At 40.0% G+C, this 19,828-nt stretch overlaps 1 protein-coding gene across 1 annotated transcript in view; it reads right to left on the bottom strand.

The window, feature by feature from the left end:
- The window catches only part of RAB8B (RAB8B, member RAS oncogene family), a 60,444-nt gene that overhangs the window by 6,136 nt on the left and 34,480 nt on the right, over window positions 1–19,828 (bottom strand). Inside the window, exons 2-6 of the mRNA XM_044232298.1 lie at window positions 9,173–9,233; window positions 6,603–6,663; window positions 4,318–4,395; window positions 3,288–3,377; window positions 2,029–2,094 (exon numbers count right to left, since the gene is read on the bottom strand). Of these exons, the coding sequence (XP_044088233.1) occupies window positions 2,029–2,094; window positions 3,288–3,377; window positions 4,318–4,395; window positions 6,603–6,663; window positions 9,173–9,233 (356 nt within the window). The remainder of the gene's footprint in view (window positions 1–2,028; window positions 2,095–3,287; window positions 3,378–4,317; window positions 4,396–6,602; window positions 6,664–9,172; window positions 9,234–19,828) is intronic.

The following is a 19,828-nucleotide window of genomic DNA, read 5'->3' as shown; positions in this document are numbered from 1 at the left end:
TTTGTGCCTAGTGTGCTGTGACCCAAATGAAGTATTTTTTAAACCTATCATTTCTACTTTGTTTCTAAAGAGCCAAGACTTTTTTTTTAAGATTTTATTTTTAAGTAATCTCTACACCCAATATGGGGCTTGAACTCACAACTCCAAGATCAAAAGACACATGCTCCACTGACTGAGCCAGCCAGGTGCCTCTCTACAGAGCCAAGACTCTTAAAGAATCTTCAGTTGTCTCCATGCTAAACCCACTACTGTCGGTCTCTTTATTCCCAACCACCCTATTGCCCCCAAAGATGTTCAGGAGGTTTATGTCCAATCAAGTCAAAGAGAAACAGCATGATAACCACTCTCCTCACTTATTACCAATGTTGCACTGTCACACTGGTCACCTGTGAGTCTAAGTTTCGAAGGAAGCTCATCCCAGTTTCTAGGAAAAGCTAGAGACACTAAATTAAAACTCTGGGAAAGCTACTAATTTCTGCCAAATACCTGGTCAGAATAAACAGCTCGGGCAACTCTCAGCTCTGTACTGGCATAGCTCACAGCTCTCTGTAAGCCTCAGATGCCATCACAGTGCAGCCACAAACAGAGACCTAAACCTGCTCCATTAAGCCAGGGTACAGAGTTCACTTTGTGGAAGAAACACTACCTGGGCCATCTCAGGGCACAGATTTTCTCCTGTTTCTACTTAAGAGGTTCCCCTCTTTCTGATGGAAGGAAATCCTTTTGTGGCAAGCAGAAGGAAGCATTTTTCTGCTCCTCTATGCTTGTGTAAATAAATCAACAGAAGCTTCCTGTTTCCTAACACCCATTAGCCAACCTGAAACAATTAGTGGTAGTTATTAAAAACACGAAGAAAAAGTTCTGACCAGTGTCCCTTAGCTAATAAAGTCACTTAAATCTGAATTTTAAGCCATAATGGTTATGGTGGATGGTGGTAGTCTAAGAAATGAAATGTCTATAAAACCATCAGTATTACTGTTCATTCAGTTGCATGTATTAACACACTTATCATTTTTACAACAAGTCTTAAGAATGTTATTAATGGGGCACCTGGGTGGCTCAGTTGGTTAACCAACTGCCTTTGGCTCAGGTCATAATTCTGGAGTCCTGGGATCGAGTCCCGCATCGGGCCCCCTGCTCAGTGGGGAGTCTGCTTCTTCTTCCAACCCTCTCCCCTCTCATGCGCTCTCTCTCTCATTCTCAATCTCAAATAAATTCTAAAAAATTACTAATTTATTTATTTGTCAGAAAGAGAGAGAGCACAAGCAGGGGAAGCAGCAGGCAGAGGGAAAAGCAGGCTCCCCACTGAGCAAGGAGCCCAGTGCAGGACTCGATCCCAGGACTCCAGGATCACGACCTGAGCTGAAGGCAGATATTTAACCAATGGAGCCACCCAGGCTTCCCTAAAAAATGTTTTTAAAAAAGAAAATATTATCAACAACTGCCCTTGGTAAAGAAAATTTATTCTTAGAAGACTCTAGATGATTTGTCTTTAACAATTAACTTACTGAAAATTTATTAAAACCACTCTCTGATAAACACATTTATTTCTACTAAATGCTGTTGTGTTACAATGTATCATGTTCAATCTAAGGAAATCTGTTCAATAATCAGTTTAATTCTCTCTTGAGAGAGTACAGACATGAAAGTAATTAAGATTCTCCTGCTACAGGCTACTATAGGATGACACAAACCATGATAAATGAGCAAAAAACACTGTGCTTGTTCGGCGAGTGCAGGATTTCTGGCTTCCTAAACAAAGGGCAAAGCTGAGCTTGAACGGAACTTCTACCTTCTGCTCAGTGAATCTTAATCAAGCAATCTCATATAGCCCATGTGGGGGCTGGTTGCTAGAAATTCAACAACCTGGGTCCCCATAAAAGTCAGAAGCACAAAAATTCACAAAATGGAGGAGGAGCTCACAGAAGGCATTCACTAAGAAAATGACAACTTTGGAGAGCTGCTTGAACATAAGCATCTAAGCTCTAATGTTACCCCGTAACAGGTCACCGAACATTTCTTTCTTACCTCCTCTACGTTTGTACTGGATTTTGCACTTGTCTCCAAGAATTTAATCCCATAGTCAATAGCTAACTGAAAGGCAAACAGAAACATTTAAATTTTGTTCAAGTTGCTTCAACATATAAAGCATTTCCTTTTTCTAGGTTGTTCAAAGTCCCAAGGGTACAGGATCTAGTTGAAAACTCTTGTGGTTCTCAAATTTCTTTGCTTTCTTCTATGTGTTTGAAATGTAGATATCTAACTTAATCATCATAAGTAAAATGGCAGTGCTTCCACTCAAGACATGACTTAAATTATTCTTTTGTTCTATTATGCCTTAGTTCTCTAATACGCTTACAAGAAAAAGCATGAGACAGATACTTGCTCCTACCATTAATTTGGGATTCACTGACCCCTGTCACCTGCTCCCAAAGTACAACTCTCTAACAGTTACTATTCTGACTTTTCATTATTTTTTAATAAATTGGTACATAAAGAATGAAAGCTTAAAATACTAAGTACTCACTGCTTTCGTTTTTATTTGGTTTATATTTCCATCTACTCCCAAAAAGTTCCCAGTTTATTTAAAATAGCAAGATTAAATGAATGTTCTTACAGAAAAATAGTTTGCAGTCAGATTTAAAAACAAAATACATTTTGCATGCATCACTAAAAAAAGGCCAAAGCAAAATTCTAAGACTTAAAAACTGAAGACTCTAATTTAGAAAATGTTATAGAAATAAATATGTACATGTAATAAATTCTTGCTTTTTTTGCAGGGTACAAAATAGAAAACACCATAAATGACATCCACAGCTTGATGAATTAAAAGTAGTTTAATCATAATGACCTAAATCTAATATGGTGTAAATAACAGTTTTAGGAAAAAAATAATGAATTGGAATGTGATTACTGGTTAAGCTTCACCTATCTGACCGCTTTTAATTGAAGAGAATGATTTATTTGCCCTTTAAAACTGGGCATTTTTCACACGGATATGGAAGAAATAGCCTGAACCCTCAGCTGCAGGAATCTGAAAAAGGACCAATTTGTATCTCCCAGAAAACAGCAAATTCTTCAGGAATGAGTCATGACTACACAATATATGGAGCTGGATCTCGAATACTAATTCATACTATTCAAGTATGGATTACATCTCTGTTGTTTTTTTTAAAGGATTAAAATACAGATATTCTTCAACCTGAAATCAATAATTAAGTAATACTAAGAAAATAACTGCTTCGTGTGAATAGATTCTAATCTTTAAGCATTCTGTTCAAATTTACCTTCTCTCCTCTTTCTTTTGACACTTGTCTTTTGTCATTCATATCACATTTGTTACCCAGGATCATTCTTTCAACATCTGAGGAGGCATGCTATGGGGAGAAAATAGTACGTTGTAAAAACAGCCAGAGCAAAACACAGCTATTCAACAGACAAATCCTAACCTGTCAGAAACATATCCATAAATTTAATAATAAGAAAAATAATCTTTTGCTCCACACAAAGCCTGGTGCAGGGAAAAATTTAAAAGATGGGAGGAGGGAAAAGGTACAGCATAAGAGCCTATGTGAACTTTTTCCCCAAAGGCTTACAGTCATTCTTGTGCCTTTTTTGGTACATGAACAAACAGAAGTAGAACTTCTGGTAATCCAACAACAAAACTTCCAAATACTAGTTTGGGTCAAAGAAGGAAAAAAATAAGTACTGAGTGAGCCAATGAGGATGGTATTCTGGATTCTGAACTACTTAAAATATGAAATCTTGTCAGTTATTATTAATGTGTACAAAATGATTTTAAAGTCAGATTTCTTTCTGAAATGTTAAAGACATTTTAAAAAAAAGTCTTAATACCAGTCAATCTGGAATTAAACCAAATTTCAAATATCTAATGATAGAGAAAAGGTTAGAAGGGAAAAATGCTAAGTTGATGGAACAGGGAGATGTCTTTGCCAGTCAGACAGCAAGAAGCTGGGAGTCAGACTTTAAAGCTTGAGGAGCACAAGCAAGTCTCTTCTTTCTGGCCTCAGTTTTCAACATGGGTAAAATGGGGACTTGGATTAAATTATTTTCAAGATCCGGCCCAAGTTTAAAATTTAGTGAGACTGCTCTGCTGTGTGTAGCTCCCTACTGGATACAGCGGTTCGACCTGGGGCACCAGAGATCACTCCGGCTGTGCTCCTCAGAGCAAGGGGGCCTCAGCTGCCCCTGGTGTACTTCTCAGCAGCTCAGCTGCCTCTTCCAGAGAAAGAAGGAACCCTCCGGAAGCACCCAGAAGGACTCCTCTCTTGTATCATCATTCTCCTTCATACATACCTCTTCAATGTTTCTTATCCAATTTTTAATATTGTCAAAGGACTTTTCATTTGTGATGTCATAGACCAGCATAATTCCCTGTAAGAAAAACCTTTATTGAGTACGTCATACATTTAAAGTTATAGAATACAGTGTCAGTGTACTCCTACCCTCCAGAAATCTCTTTTTTGTCCTTTGTCTTTTTAATTAAGAGATTTATAATAAAAATTTTAAAGTACAAAGAAGGAAAAACAAATTCTTCCACTGTCTCACTGTGTGAATAGTCTGTAAACATTTTTTTTTACTGTTTACTTTAAATGAATTAGTGATTGTGATGAAGGTGATACACCCTTTCTACCTGACTGCACATTGTAAGAATCAGTACCAAATGGAGCTAAAGGAGTGTTTCAGTTAAAACAGAGATAGTGACTAGAGAAAAAGGTAATCACTTCTGTTGTGTACTTTATTATTGCAAGTAGAAATGTCTTGCTTCTTACTACTATAATAAGATCGTAACTATACTGTTTTAAAATTATTTCTTTTTGGGGCACCTGGGTGGCTCAGTGGGTTAAGCCTCTGCCTTCCTTTCAGGTTGTGATCTCAGGGTCCTGGGATCGAGCCCTGCATCGGGCTCTCTGCTCAGCAGGGAGCCTCGCTTACCCCTCTCTGCCTATGTGATCTCTCTCTGTCAAATAAGTAAATAAAATCTTTAAAAAAAAAAATTATTTCTTTTTTAGGGGTGCCTGGGTGGCTCAGTGGGTTAAGCCTCTGCCTTTGGCTCAGGTCATAATCTCGGTTCTGGGATCGAACCCCACATCAGGCTCTCTGCTCAGTGGGGAGCCTGCTTTCCCCTCTCTCTCTGCCTGCCTCTCTGCCTACTTGTGTGATCTCTCTCTCTGTCAAATAAATAAATAAAATCTTTTTAAAAATAAAGTAAAAAAATAAAGTTATTTCTTTTTATACTTAAAAAATAAAATCATTTCTTCAAATATGGGCTGATCAAAATATCACTATCCGTCTACATAAATTGAAGACACTTAAAACATAATACATTTGTTATACAGGTTTAATGAAAGGCATTGTCATTGTATTTTTAAAGATCCTCATGTCTGTTTTTTTTTTTTAAAGACTTTATTTATCTGACAGAGAGAGAGAGAGATCACAAGTAGGCAGAGCAGCAGGCAGAGGTCGGGGGGAAGCAGGATCCCTGGTGAGCAGAGAGCCCAATGTGGGGCTCGATCCCAGGACCTGAGACCATGACCTGAGCCGAAGGCAGAGGCTTAACCCAGGCGCCCCATGTCTGGTATTTCTAAACAGTTTTATCTCCTAAATGTATCAACTGACACTTACATGGTAACGATTCCAAAATCTGTATCACCAGACCACCCTCCTATATTAAGTGCTAGATCTACCCATTTGTCTGTCCATTCAACAAATATTTAGTGAGCCCCCACTATGTGCCTGATCTTATACTTTGTGTTACCAGTAGTGGACAAGATAGACAAGGCCCCTTCCTCTTATGGCCAGCTAGCAAAGAAAACAATAAACCAATAATTACACAATTAGTTACAACTTTGACAGTTGCTATGAAGTAGTATGGGGTTATTTTGAGTACAGATGTGAAAGAGGCAGCCTGGTAAGGGTTCATAGATCCAATGGCAAAACGGCACAAGACAAAGCTGAAGAAAACAGGGTCAGATGTGTTTTGGAGACCAATGACCAGATAGCAGCTCCCAAATGTCCCGTGTGGTCACCAAAAACTCAACTAAGTAAAACACAAGGCTGTCTTTGTCCCCTCCAAATCCTGTCTTCCTCCTTATACCCTTGTTTTGATAAAGGGTGATACAACCCTGCCAGCCAGCCCAAGCAGACCCTGAGACTTATCTCCTCACAGCCAGGGTCACTAAAACCTGTTACAGGCCCGAAAACCACACGATCTCCCGATTCTGACCCCTCAACTCCTAAGCCCAGTCTTATTCCTATTCTCGTCTATTAGCCTGAATTACCGTCATTGCCTTTAACTGGTCTCCCAGCTTCCACTAAGATATACAACTGCTCAGAATGTGTGGAGGAGTTCCAAAACATCTATAAACTAATAACCTGATGAATATTACGAAGACCAATGTCAAAGCATGCAGTTACTGAACAGAGAGCATAGAAAAACCCTTTAAATGTCTTGTTTTCACATCCCAAAACCTATCTCCCGCATTATGCTAGACTGTAGCTTGGATCCTAAAACCCTGAGAAATGAATATGCATGTTTTACTCTCACCTGAAGAGTTATAAAAACTCTCAAACACACTCACCATGGCTCCTCTATAGTATGCCGTTGTGATGGTTCGAAATCTTTCCTGACCTGCTGTGTCCCTAAAATTTGAAACAAAGGAGAAAGTGGTTTTAGAATTGTCACCAGCATTGCTGAGGAGAGACCTTAAGCTGTAGAGAGAATTCTGGGCGGCTCACAAAGGCAATGGTTTCAAGGGCAAGGCGAACGAGCCGCACAGGGAACATGCTGTGTGCCTGTGAGCTGGAGGCGGAGGTGGCCACAGAGGCCTGTCAGGAGCTCACAATGACTTTGGTGGGAAACTTGGACCTTGATGATAAAAGCAGCAATGAGAAAATACATGGCCCCGCTAGGAACTGGCATGTTCTATTAGTCAAACACATGTGGGAGAGAACAGAGAATAGTTCTAAATTCTTGGACCCCTGCAAGTTGTTATAATCCTTTTTGTAAATGCCTGATGATTAAGGCATTTTGCTCTCTGATTTCTGTACAGAGTCTGATTTCTGTACAAAGCAAGCAATGGGGTTGCACTTACTACTGTGTGAATTCTGCTCAGCAGAGCACACTAAAATGGATCTCCTCAAGAACTTTGTCAGCTGTAGAGCCTGGGATTAAATGGGAGCCTGGAGTTTCACACAGAATGGCTGAAAATGTTTCTGAACACTTTAAGATATGAACAACACCTCAAGATTATATACACGTTCATGTATTCTTGCTTTCTGGTTGATGGCATTCTCTTAAAATCCATTCTGAAAAATTCAAAATTTCTCATACTTTGCTTGAAGTGATCCCTATAAAGGGAGTCAAATTTCCTTGATATCTGGGAAAATCAGTATTTCTAAATTTGCTGTGCACCACCAGAACTAATTCTCTCCCTGTGCTACTAAGGCAAACGAAACTGTACAACTTAATTGCAGGGGAAAGAGAGGCATTTGTGGAAATACACGTTGGTATACCAACCCAAATAAGAGATGGAGGCCCAAGGGAAATACAGCAAATTAAAAACATTAATAAATACCTTAATGTTTATTTATACCTTAGAAAATACATTTGTCTGTGCTCATGTGAGACCCACCATAGCCCAGTGTAGCAGTAAGACACTTATCCTCATTCTGTAGAAGAGGCAACAGGCTCTGCTGGGCTAAGGTCTACCACTGAACCGTTAAATGGCTCAGCCCCTTGAATGAACCTCAAGCATCCTCGGTCTCAGAGGTTTAGGGCAAGGCCAGGCTTCCCACCACAGTCATCTTCTGCTATTCTCTCACTGATCAGGATTAGATACCCAGAGCACCTGCTTGGTATATGGCAAACACACCACGCGGAAAACAGAAGCCAAGCATCTCGGAGCCAGCTAACCATATTTTGGTCTCACACGCTACTGGATTTAGAATCAGCTCTGCAGTGAGGACAGAGGAGAAACCCCTGCCATACTAAATACAGGTCGTGAAGACTGAATGGAGTCTGCTGCTAAGAATGCTCTGATATTATATTTGGTTCTAATTAGCTGACTACCCACAGGCTCCTAGTAACAACTCTTATTCAATTCTTATTCATGGTCAGGACTGTTCAGCATAGAGTCAGAAATTCTCTTTGCTTCTCCCTTAGACTTTTTCTTTAGATCTTCAAAATATTTGGTCTCTTACTAAATATCAATAGATAAAAAGGGCAACCTGCGGTAACCTTCACTATGTTTCCCAATGAATATACCAGGAACTATTATCCTGGGCTGATATGTAAAGCTGACAAGATGCTCCAGATCTGGGGAGTTGTCTCAGCTTTATCAGTAACCCAGACAGAATTCCTCAGATGGACTTAACCACTCTTAAGTCCTAGGTTCTTCCACTTTAAAGAAGGACCAGTGGATTTCAACATGATGCTCTAGTTATACCCTGGTTCTGAGATTCAAAGAAGAATGGCCTAAGGAAAAAGCTGATATATATTATTTTACTATTTTGCCCTGCCTGCTTCTTAATCTAGGCTGCTCTGAATTTCTAAACTTTGACTACTGCTGCCATCATCACACATTAGATGGGTTCAGTGGTCCTCATTTTTTTTTTTAATTTAAAGAGAAGTAACATGAAAGCAAATAATAAAATGTTAGATCTGCAGGGGCTCTCGGATATCTTCAGGTTCACCAACCAATTTACCAATGAGGAAAAAGAGGACCTAAGAAGGGAAGCAATTGGCCCAAGCCCTCAGCTGAGAGGCAGAACCTAGAATCTAGATCTGTACTTAAAAAGAACCTGCTCAGGGTTCCTACCATGTGATGACTTTTGCCTTATCTGATTTCAAAGCTGTAGCAAGTACAGTGAAAAAGTGTGTACAACCTTTAGGTTTTCTTTCCTTCCTACAAAATTAGTGTCTGGGAAGAATGAGTTCTCAGATCTCTTCCAGGTTTAAGATCATTCCTTACCTTCCCATTCTTGGTGGAGATACCTTTCAATACTCACCCACTCCCCCTTGGTTGTGGTAAAGAAAAGATGTTTTAGCTCTCACAGGTTACCACTAACTTACCACAATTCACATTTTAATTCCCACTTTCCATTCCAATTAAGGTAGAAACTCTGCGTATAATTTTTTTTTTTTACTTACCATATCTGAAGCTTAATTTTCTTTCCATCCAGTTCTATCGTTCTGATTTTAAAATCAATTCCTGCCAGAAAAAGAAAAAGAAATGCTAAATTTCTCCAACTATAATCCAAGTCTTATTAGGAAAAGGACAAAGATTTCTATTGAAAAAAAAAAAAAAAGCTCTCCAACGCACTGGAAAATGTGAACACAGAGAGGGTGTGAATGGTATGTTTCCTCTGAATACAGGCTGAAGAAAGGAATGCTAATTACTCTGCAAAGAATTCCCACACATGTTAAATGCAATGTATTATATGCCTCATTATTTTGATACAAATGGATCACATCCCTCAAAGTGACATAATTTAGATAGACTGAGAACATGCCATATTCTCGGCTTCCTAAAATATATACGAACAATGATTCCTACCCTTCCTGCCCCAGTCTTCCCAAAAAAATGCCATGAGACCTCTTTAGAATGTCTTCCTCCATTTCCTGCCATGTATTCTTTAGGACCTACAACTGGCTGAGGAGAAAAACAAAACCCTAAGGCCCCAAACTTGCCTAGTTAGCTCAGGGACGGGAAAACCTACATATTTATTTTATACAGCTACCAAGTATCCTATGTACAATTTAATAAACATTTCCTGCTGCTTACAGGCTGGAGCTGAAATAGCTAGAATGGTTTTTAGCCCTAGCTGAACTGTAGGATTACCTGGAGAACTTGAAAAACTATTTATGACTAGGTCTGTTCCTTTCCCCAAATTCTGAGATTCTGACTTCGTTGGCCAAGGGTAGGATCTGGGGCACCAGGGTGGCTCAGCATGTTAAACATCTGCCTTCATCTCAGGTCATGATCTCAGGGTCCTGGGATTGAGACCCACATCGGGCTTCCTGCTCAACAGAGAGCCTGCTTCTTCCCCCCTCTACCCTCTGCTTATGTGCTCACTCTCTCTATCTCAAATAAAGGATGAAAATCTTTAAAAAGGAAAAAAAAAAAAGTTGGGCTAGGCTCTATGCATTGGTAATTTTTAAAAGCTCTCCAGGTGATTCTAACCTGTAAATAGCACTAAGGTGGGCCAGACAGGTACCATGTAAAAGACGTTTGGGGGCCCTGGCAGTTAAAAGTCCAACCCTCTCTCACCCATCCACCCCCCCAACCCTGCACTATGGTAGTTCGAAACTTATTAGAAATTTCAACTACAAAGAACCACAAAGTCCTTGACAAATATCAGAATGCTCCACACTTATCAGGAATAAGCTGCTACTCTTTGAAGGGACAAGTTAATGAATACAACCTGGATGCAGTTTGCTAAATCTTTATCATCTGGCCACTCAGCTTTCAGATTTTTCTATTCTTTTGCATTCTGTTCAGAACCCCTTAAAAGCAGTTTCCATGACATTTCAAGAAAACGTGTCAATTACGTATCTGCTAAATTGACTTAAACATTAAATGCAGTTATGCTGGGAGGAGAAAAGCCTTCAACAGCTATGTTACTACAATGTTTCTACATATAAATATTGAGAGTACCCAAAAAAACTGCCACTTGGAGGCTCACTAAAATCTCAGTCACTCTCCATTCCTTTAAAACATTTAGGAAACTTTCTCCCGATCCAGCCTTTTGTTTTTTGTACTTGTTGGATCACCTTTCTGTAATCTGAGGAGGTTCTACCATTATCTGTAATACTTCACCATCTTTTCACTATTCAGAGGTGTTCAGTGTTTAGAAGAGTTGGGACCAGTGGTATTTAGCTTCTGTTTACACTGCTGTCAGGAGCCAGCTGTTAGACAAATGCACAGAGCAGAGCCAAATTAGCACAACTAGAATTTCACTAATAATAGAAAATGTCGTTTATATTATTATTGAAAAGCAGTAGACCTGAAAGTCCAAAGACCTAGACTATAGGTTGGGTTCTGTCACTGACACCTTTTGGGAGGTTCTTAACTGCTCTGAACCTCTGTATCTTCATCCAGAAAAAAAGGGTGAGGGGACTTAATTAAGTAACATGTTTGAATGTGCTCTGGGAACTCTGAAATTCCGTATCAATGTAAGATATTACATATTCAGATGCTATTATCCTATAGCTCTTGTCACCTGACCCATGAATTACGGTAACAGCTTCCCAGGACTCGGTGCCAGCCTCTCTCCATGGTCTAACTCCTCTCCATGCCACCGCGAGGGTAACTGTCAACCATCTCTGAGGTAATGGCACCTCACTATTAAGGTGTGGGGTCAATTTCCTCTGCCTGGCAATACAGCCTTTTTGAGGCACTGCTCTCCTGACCCTGCCCCCCCACCTCCTCCCCTCTGCACATGCCTGGCTACCTCACGCAGCAGCCTTCCCTGAAATTGCCACTCCACCCATGGGTCCTCCCCCATTTCCTCCCTCAGCTCTTTCCTTGGCCACGTCCATCCCTGATATGACAAGTTCTGGCTTAATCCTGTGTTATTTGGTTTTGTTACCATATTGCTCTGAATTACTCTCAAATCAAGCAAAGGGTCCATCCTCTCTTTGATAGTTTGACTGCATTCAGAAACACATATACAGTAGATAATAAAAGGTTAAATACTCTCATCTAAGTAATAAGTAAGTAAAGGTCACATTCTACTAAGTATGGGGAGAACTAAGAACAACTTGAAAGTTCAAAGTTTTCTTAGCATACTGTAGTAACAATAGTAAGGATGCTAAGAAATCTATTACAATATGAAAATCAAGATCTTATAATTAGTTTGACAATAACAGCAGTAGACTACAGGTGGATTAATATTCACTTTAAAGATAACTTCCTGAGACTACTCCAGAATTAGAATAACCAGTCATAATACAGTAATGTAATTATATCAATTAGGATGCTCTCTGCTGCAAATAATAGAAACCTCAAATCAAACTAGCTTAAGGTAATTTGTTGACTCATATAATAAGCCCAGTGATGAGTTGAGGTTCAGGGATGGCTCAGTCCAGTAGTTCCGGCTCATTTCTCTGTACCTCCTTTGGCTCTGCCCTCTTGGGAGTGTCAGTTTCATCCCCTGACTGGTAACGGTTCCTGACCACAAGAACAATGCCGAGAAGAAAAGAGATCATCTTCCTGTGCCTCTCACCTCAAAGTGAGGAAATGTTTCCCCAAAGCCTCCAGCGACCTTTCCTTCATGTTTCACTTCTAGAACTATAGCCATGAGAATGTCATGTTCTAGAGGCTAATCCGGAACCAACCAGGGCCATGGGCAGTCACCAAGATTGGATTAAGCTAAACTCCTCCCTAAATTTAGATTGATCAAGACCCATCCCTGCAGCTGGGTCACTTCCCTGACCCACAGGATGGCTAAAAATAGGAGAGAATGGAAAAGCTGTTGAATTGATCACAGTATCTGTTAGAATGATACTCCAATCTATCAATTAGTAAAATTTTGTGTTCATAGCTATAGGAAATGGACAAATCATAACAGCCTGATGTGTAGGTTACCAGGTTTGGTAATAACTCTAGTACTTCGTCTAGCGTTCAGCCACTAACAGACAATATGAAGGAAAAAAAGGACAATGAGCAACCCAAGTAGTTGCCACGACATCTCTGCACTAATCCATGATCTTCATAGCCTGCGAGTCCCTGAGAGTATAGTTCCAAAGCACTGGCCTGTATCCTAGCCTCAGGTGATGAGAGACTGCAAAGAAGGAGGCGGCTGTCAGTTCAACAGCAGCAAGAACCACAGCTCATTCTGGCAGGAAGGGAGCAATTTTTTTTTTTTTTTAATTTAAAAAGACCATACGATCTCAAAAATACAGCTTTTGAAGGGCATTACGCTTAGAGTAAAAAAAAAAAAAGCCCTTCATATTTCAACAGTCTTTTAGAAAGCATCATTTCTTGGCAGCACATAATACGATAATTCATGTTCAAAACGACGACCCTGAGTCATCCCAACTCATGAGCAATCCCTCGGCCTGCCCAGCTGGCAACACAGCCCAACATCTACTCTCAGGAGACAAGACTCCAACACTGCTTCCATGTTTACTAGAATAAGCCCGACCATTAACTTCTTGATGGCTTTAAAGCAGTGCCAGTTTTGCCATTAATATTTATCTAGTCAATAGAATAGAAATCTACATGGTAAGAAAACATTCCCAAGGGACTCAAAGTCATTTTCATTTTGAATTTAAATACATGCACACAGACACACAAGAGTTTTTTTGTTTTTTTTTTTTCCCTTCCCCCTGAACTGATTCTCATGCTAAGCTGTTGCTCATCACTGATACATACTATACTCTGTAAGGAGGCAGAGAAGCCAGAAAGAATTCTAGGCTTGGAAAGAAACTTAGAGGTTCTTTAGTTTAGTCCTCCCTGTGTGCCCAAGCAAGCTGAGGCCCAGGGAGGCACAGGAACTTACCCAGATTCACAAAGACTAACTCAAAAGAGTCTAAAATCAAACTTGTCATTTAAAGATCCTTCCAAAGGCCTTCCAAAGAGATGTGTGCAAGAATGTCCATATCTCCCTGGGGAGGCCTGCTCTTTAAGGGTCAGTAGCAAAAGGTTAGCAACAACGGAAATGGCCCCCAGTAAGAGAACACCTTGGTATACAGGGGATATCCAGGAACAGTGAACAAGAGTCACACGTATCAACATGACTGAATCTAAAAACATAATATGAAGTGAAAAAAGCCAACTGCAAAATTTCCCAGAGTCAAACCATTCCTATATAATTTCAAAAGTACCCAAAACTATAGAATGTATCATTTATACATACATCCATGTGTAATTAAAGTATAAAAACATATGAGAATGACCCAACAAAATCCATATAGCTGTTACCTTTGAAGAGAAATGGTAGAAGAGGTGATTAGAGAGGTTCAGAGGGACTTCAATTCAATCATTTATTATTTCTAAAACTGCATGGTGGTATCTGAATGTGAGAGTGTTTTATAGTAGGTATACTCTGTATGCCTGAAATTCTTACTAATTTTTAAGAAGCAATAAGTAGTTATTTGAAAAAAAGTGGTATCTGAAGATATTCATTAATGATAGCAGAAAAATCTAACCAAATTTAGACATGAAAGGCAACTTTAAAAACATAGTGGGAGCTAGCAGTGGTGGAGGGAGTGGGTGGCGGGCACTACTCTGTACCGTGCTACTCAGTATACAGAGGGCCTGTGAGCCTTGGTGACCAGGTGTGGGCGATAGCAAGACTGGATCAAGTTCAGAAAGTGAGGGGGCAGATTAGGGGCGTGGGGTAGCAAGGAGTGTTGGCCACTCCGATTTTATGCAGGGAGTTCAGGGGCATTTCCTTCCCAGCCTGGAGGAAAAAGAAGGTTCTGTTTGGGCTAAGAATAATGAAAGAATACACATTTGGTCACTGTTGGGAGTGGCACTCTAGGAGAAGAACAAAGGAAATCTGATTTTCCATTCCAGTGGGAGAAGGAAGAGGATATCCTCCCTCCACCCTCAGAACTTGGGTAGGGAGCTGTGCCCCGTACCTCTGAGGAGTAGGTAAAGTTGTACTTGAGGCCTCTGCATTGTCCAGGGTGACCCACATTAACAAGAGCCGGTAGAGACCTGGCAGCGAGGCTCTAGGGAGATGTGGCGTGAGCACTCGCCTAAAGCATTGCTTATCAGATATTTCTCAGAAACCAGCAGTGTGGTTGGAAGCAGCCAAGAAGGGAGGGCCTGGCCTGCAGAACAGAGGGAAGGAACCTTTGAACTTGACAACCACGTCCATAATTAACAGACCTAGTAGGGCAAAGAAGGTTGGAATGAGCAGTACTGGGCCCCCTTTCATTCCACAAATTAGATATAATTTAACACAGGGAGGGGACAGAATGACAAAATTATTTTACACTGATGTCAATTAGTCAGCCAACAGATGTTATTTACTAACAACCTTTTCTGTTTTCAGAGCCTAGGGAGGTTGTTCTGGGTTTGTGCGGTAGTGTGGAAAGAGTATGAAGAAGGACAACGGCTCCAGGCCTCAACAACTCTGGAGCCAGCTAGTTGTCCTGACTGGCAGGCTTGCAGTGATCTGGATGCATTTTTGCCCTGTGGGTCCTGTAGCTTAGAACACACAGAGTTCTCTCTTCTACCTTACAACTGTCTTGGGTTACTTGGTGAAGTAGGCTGACCCAGGACAATCGGAGAGGGGAGGGCAGGGAGAGAAACAGCAGAGACCTTTTACTGACATGTTTCACACCTGGTTCCCACTCAAGTGCATTTATAATCAGTCCACTTGGGCTGCAGCCAAGATATATCCATGGGGGAAAAAGTCAAATTTCTGGGACACTTAGCATTTCAGTGAATGATAGCAATGCAAAATTCTAATGCTGGGATTACTCATGGAGCCATATATCAACAGCAAAAAACACAGGGTGTCTATCCCCTCTGACCCACTTTAAGAAGCAGAAGTCCAACACCACACTTTCACAATTAAAAGGGGAAAAATGTACTTTGCTTCAAAAGTACATTTAGAAACATCTGTGATCCCAAACTATGAGAATATGGGTTATGTGGTTGGTCTATTTACATGTCAGAGGTATTCCAGAAATAGAAAAAGCTGTCCTAAATATTGAAATCTACTTTAGAGAAATGCTACCTTCACTTCCTTACTTGAGATTTTTATTATTAATGATGAAGATGCAGTATAGATGGATACTGTTATTTTGCAACTTTGACAACTTCATTTTGCTTAGGCTTTTTTTGGTTTTGTTTTGTTTTTGTGAACTTTTAAACTCCGAGATTTACTTTTAAATGTGGACTTTTAGGGGCGCCTGGGTGGCTCAGTGGGTTAAGCCCCTGCCTTCGGCTCAGGTCATGATCCCAGGGTCCTGGATCGAGCCCCGCATCGGGTTCTCTGCTCAGTGGGGAGCCTGCTTCCCTTCATCTCTCTCTGCCTGCTTCTCTGCCTACTTGTGATCTCTGTCTGTCAAATAAATAAATAAATAAAATCTTTTTAAAAAATGTGGACTTTTAAACATGGGTTTTAGAGTACCTGACTTTAGTAGGACAATTAGCTAAAATCTCTAATTAGAAAAACAGAGTACTGAAATGGGAAAAAATAAGAGTCACAGATTGAAGCTTCAAAAAAAAAAATTTTTTTTTTTCCAAAATAAAGGACTTGGAGAAAATGTGTTGAAGTAGAAACAAAGTTAAGAAAATGTAACTTAGGGGCACCTCTGTGGCTCAGTGGGTTAAGCCTCTGCCTTCGGCTCAGGTCATGATCTCAGGGTCCTGGGATCAAGCTCCGCATCGGACTCTGCTCAGCAGGGAGCCTGCTTCCTCCTCTCTCTCTGCATGCCTCTCTGCCTGCTTGTGATCCCTCCTTGTCAAATAAATAAATAAAATCTTAAAAAAAAAAAAAAAAAGTAACTTAGGGGCACCTGGGCGACTCAGGGGGTTAAGCCTCTGCCTTCAGCTCAGGTCATGATCTCAGGGTCCTGGGATAGAGCCCCGCGTCGGGCTCTCTGCTCAGTGGGGAGCCTGCTTCCCTCCCTCTCTCTGCTTGTCTCTCTGCCTACTTGTGATCTCTCTGTCAAATAAATAAATAAAATCTTTTAAAAAAAAAAAAAAGAAAATGTAACTTAGATCGGGGCCCCAGGGTAGCTCAGTCGGTTAAGTGTCTGACTCTTGATTTCAGCTCAGGTCATGATCTCTGGGTCCTGAGATCGCCCGCTTCAGGCTTTGTGCTGGGGGTGGAGCCTGCTTAAGATTCTCTCTTCCATCTCCCACTGCAGGTCCTACCCCCCCACACCCCCACTCCTACCCCCCCCAAAAAAAAAAGAAAAGAAAAGAATGAAAGAGAGGAGTTCAAGGCATTGTTCTTTTGTAAATACACATTCTGTAAATTCATAAAAGCATGTTCACCAAGTACCAATTTTGCTGCCTATATTCAGAATCATTTAATTTTTTGTTTAGTTTATATTCAAATTTATAATGTGGCTTCCTTTTTGAAAATCAGAAAGTTTAAAGTTTAGCAGAAAAAAATATTAAAAGTAAGCTTTGAAGGCATTTAACAACAGTTTTAAATGAACATAGTGGTCTGTGAATATAATCTGCCCTTTTAAAAAGACACCTACTATACCAAAAAGAAGAAGTTTTCAGATTTCTTTGGTTCCTCTATTCTGTGAATAGGAAGCAGTAACTTAAACCTCATTTATGGTGTAAGTCAATAGCGACACATAGTACTCCTTCCTACAGAAAAAGCTACACATCTTTACGTTGTTTTAAAAGTTTCTACATGTCAGGACACCTGGGTGGCTCAGTCGGTTAAGCATCAGTTAATGCCTTTGGCTCAGGTCATGATCCCAGGGCCCTGGGACCCAGCCTTCATAGGCCTCCTTGCTCAGTGGAGAGCCTGCTGCTCCCTCTGCTTATGCTTTCTCTCTGACAAATAAATAAACTCTAAAACAAAAAAAAAGCTTCTACTTGTTGCCGAATTAAAGTCACCTCTTGGCATTCTTGGCGTTCAGACAGCTGTACCTGGGGCGCCTGGGTGGCTCAGTGGGTTAAGCCGCTGCCTTCGGCTCAGGTCATGATCTCAGGGTCCTGGGATCGAGTCCCGCATCGGGCTCTCTGCTCAGCAGGGAACCTGCTTCCCTCTCTCTCTCTCTGCCTGCCTCTCCATCTACTTGTGATTTCTCTCTGTCAAATAAATAAATAAAAATTAAAAAAAAAAAGACAGCTGTACCTATACAATCTAATCATACCAACAAAAGATAAACTCATAAACTAATTTTAGAAATAAGGAAGAATTTACTTTTTTGAGCCATAAATGTACGTGCGGCAGATACAAGAACAGTGCAGATAAAAACAGTTTTAAGTAAGGTCTCAAAGGGCTTTATAGATTAAATTATAAAGCTCTAATTAACCCTTAAAATGTCTTTGGGAAATAAAAGGGTAAAAAACCAACTCATTATGTACCAAATGATAACTGCTAAAATAAGCTATGTGTTGAATGACAAAAAGTTTTCAATGCTTGAACTACAAAAATATCAAGAGGAAAAAAAACAACAACCCAGAAATAGCAAATGAGGTGCAAAAAGACAGCTATCACTCAGATGAAGTATGCAGGAACACCTAGGAAGGATGAGAATTTTAAATCTGATTAAGGGGCCAGCAGAGATTATCCAGCATTCAGTTCACCACTTGAGAATGGCCAAATGAATGCATGACAAGTCCCTTTTGCAAATCTTGCATTTTCAAAAGGAAATGTGTTTTAAGTGTTACTCAATCTGGAAGTAGCAATGTGCTTGAAGTTGTTAAAATGTGGGTTTTAGAGGTCTTCAATGAACAGATGTTTTACATTCAAAAAACCTCTTTTCATAAAGAGCCTAATACATGAATTAAGCTTTCTTGAAAAATAAAAGTTCAGAATGCCTCAGAGATTTCCATTCCTTTCCCCATTATTAATTCATGACCATCTCAAGAACCAAACTGCTCCCAAATAAATGAAAGCAGCCACATCTCCTCTGCTCCAGCCACTGTTTCTGAGAATGTGTACCTCTGTAGCAGGCAACCCCCACCAGTCTGAGTCACTATCACTTTCCTAAACCTGGAATTTCCTTGTTTGTCTCTGACAACTCAGGGTCAGGTTTGTGTCATTTAGGGTGAGGGAATACTGTGGTTATTCAGAAAATGAAAACAGAAAAGCAAATCCCCGATTTGACACACTGTTGCTGTGGGAAAACTCTACCGCCAAATCACTGGAATTATCACTGGAAAAAATTACAACTACATTCCAATGATGTTGCACCAAAAAATGCAGTAAAACTGATCCTTTGGCTCTTTCCAAGTATTGACTGTATAATATTTTCCGTTCACTTGGAGGCAAACGAAATCTAAAAAGAAAATAATACATTAAAATAATATAACTAAGTAACAACATTATGTGGTGCAACTAACTAAAAACAAATGACGTATTTTTTTTTTCCCTTTGAGAATGAGTTCTTAAGAAAAACAAAAAAGATTTTATCGATGTAATATATCAGTTAACAACTAGGGCTGAAATAAACTTTAGCTATAATTTTGTTATTTTTCAGGAAAATTTCCAAATCACTTATTTACAAAAGATTTCAGCTTATATTGGTCCCAAACACAAAATGAGTAATTTTCCTCACCAAGTTAATACAAACCAACTTTTCTTTTTTAATGGGAGAGCAAGTGGGTAAGCGTCTATACCAAATTATGGCAGGCTGAAGAATCATCAAAAGTCATAATCTCTTTCCTGCAACACCTACCTCACCCCTTCCCACCTTCTTCTCCCACTGATTGTTCTCAAGATAAAAGAAAAGTGATCAGAGATTATAAAGTAAAAAAACATAACTGCAAACTCATAATGCTGAGTCTAGTTAGCAAAAAAGCCTTTTCTTGATCAAAACCAGCATCAATGCCACAAAAGTATAGTAAAATTAAGCAGCACTTACAGCTCACTGTAGCCAGGGTGACAGATGGGTAATTATAACAAGCTACTGCTAATGAGTAAGGTTAAAACAAACAGATGGGAGTATATGCAAGTAAAAGGATGACACAAAGATCAATAAAAATGGAACGAACAGAATATAGTTTTTCCCAGTCAAAGATGAAAAACTTCTATAAATGATTATATCACCCGGATTTGTAAACACACTCCCTCACAATACCAAAGTTTAAAGTTCACAGCACTATAACCTTACATGCAAAGGAAGACTTCCACCGGCCCACTATGC

This window comes from Neovison vison, chromosome 13 (genome assembly GCF_020171115.1).
Source record: "Neovison vison isolate M4711 chromosome 13, ASM_NN_V1, whole genome shotgun sequence".
Taxonomy (NCBI): Eukaryota; Metazoa; Chordata; class Mammalia; order Carnivora; family Mustelidae; genus Neogale; species Neogale vison.
Note: the sequence above shows the minus strand (reverse complement) of the source record. Positions and strands in the feature narration are given on the sequence as shown.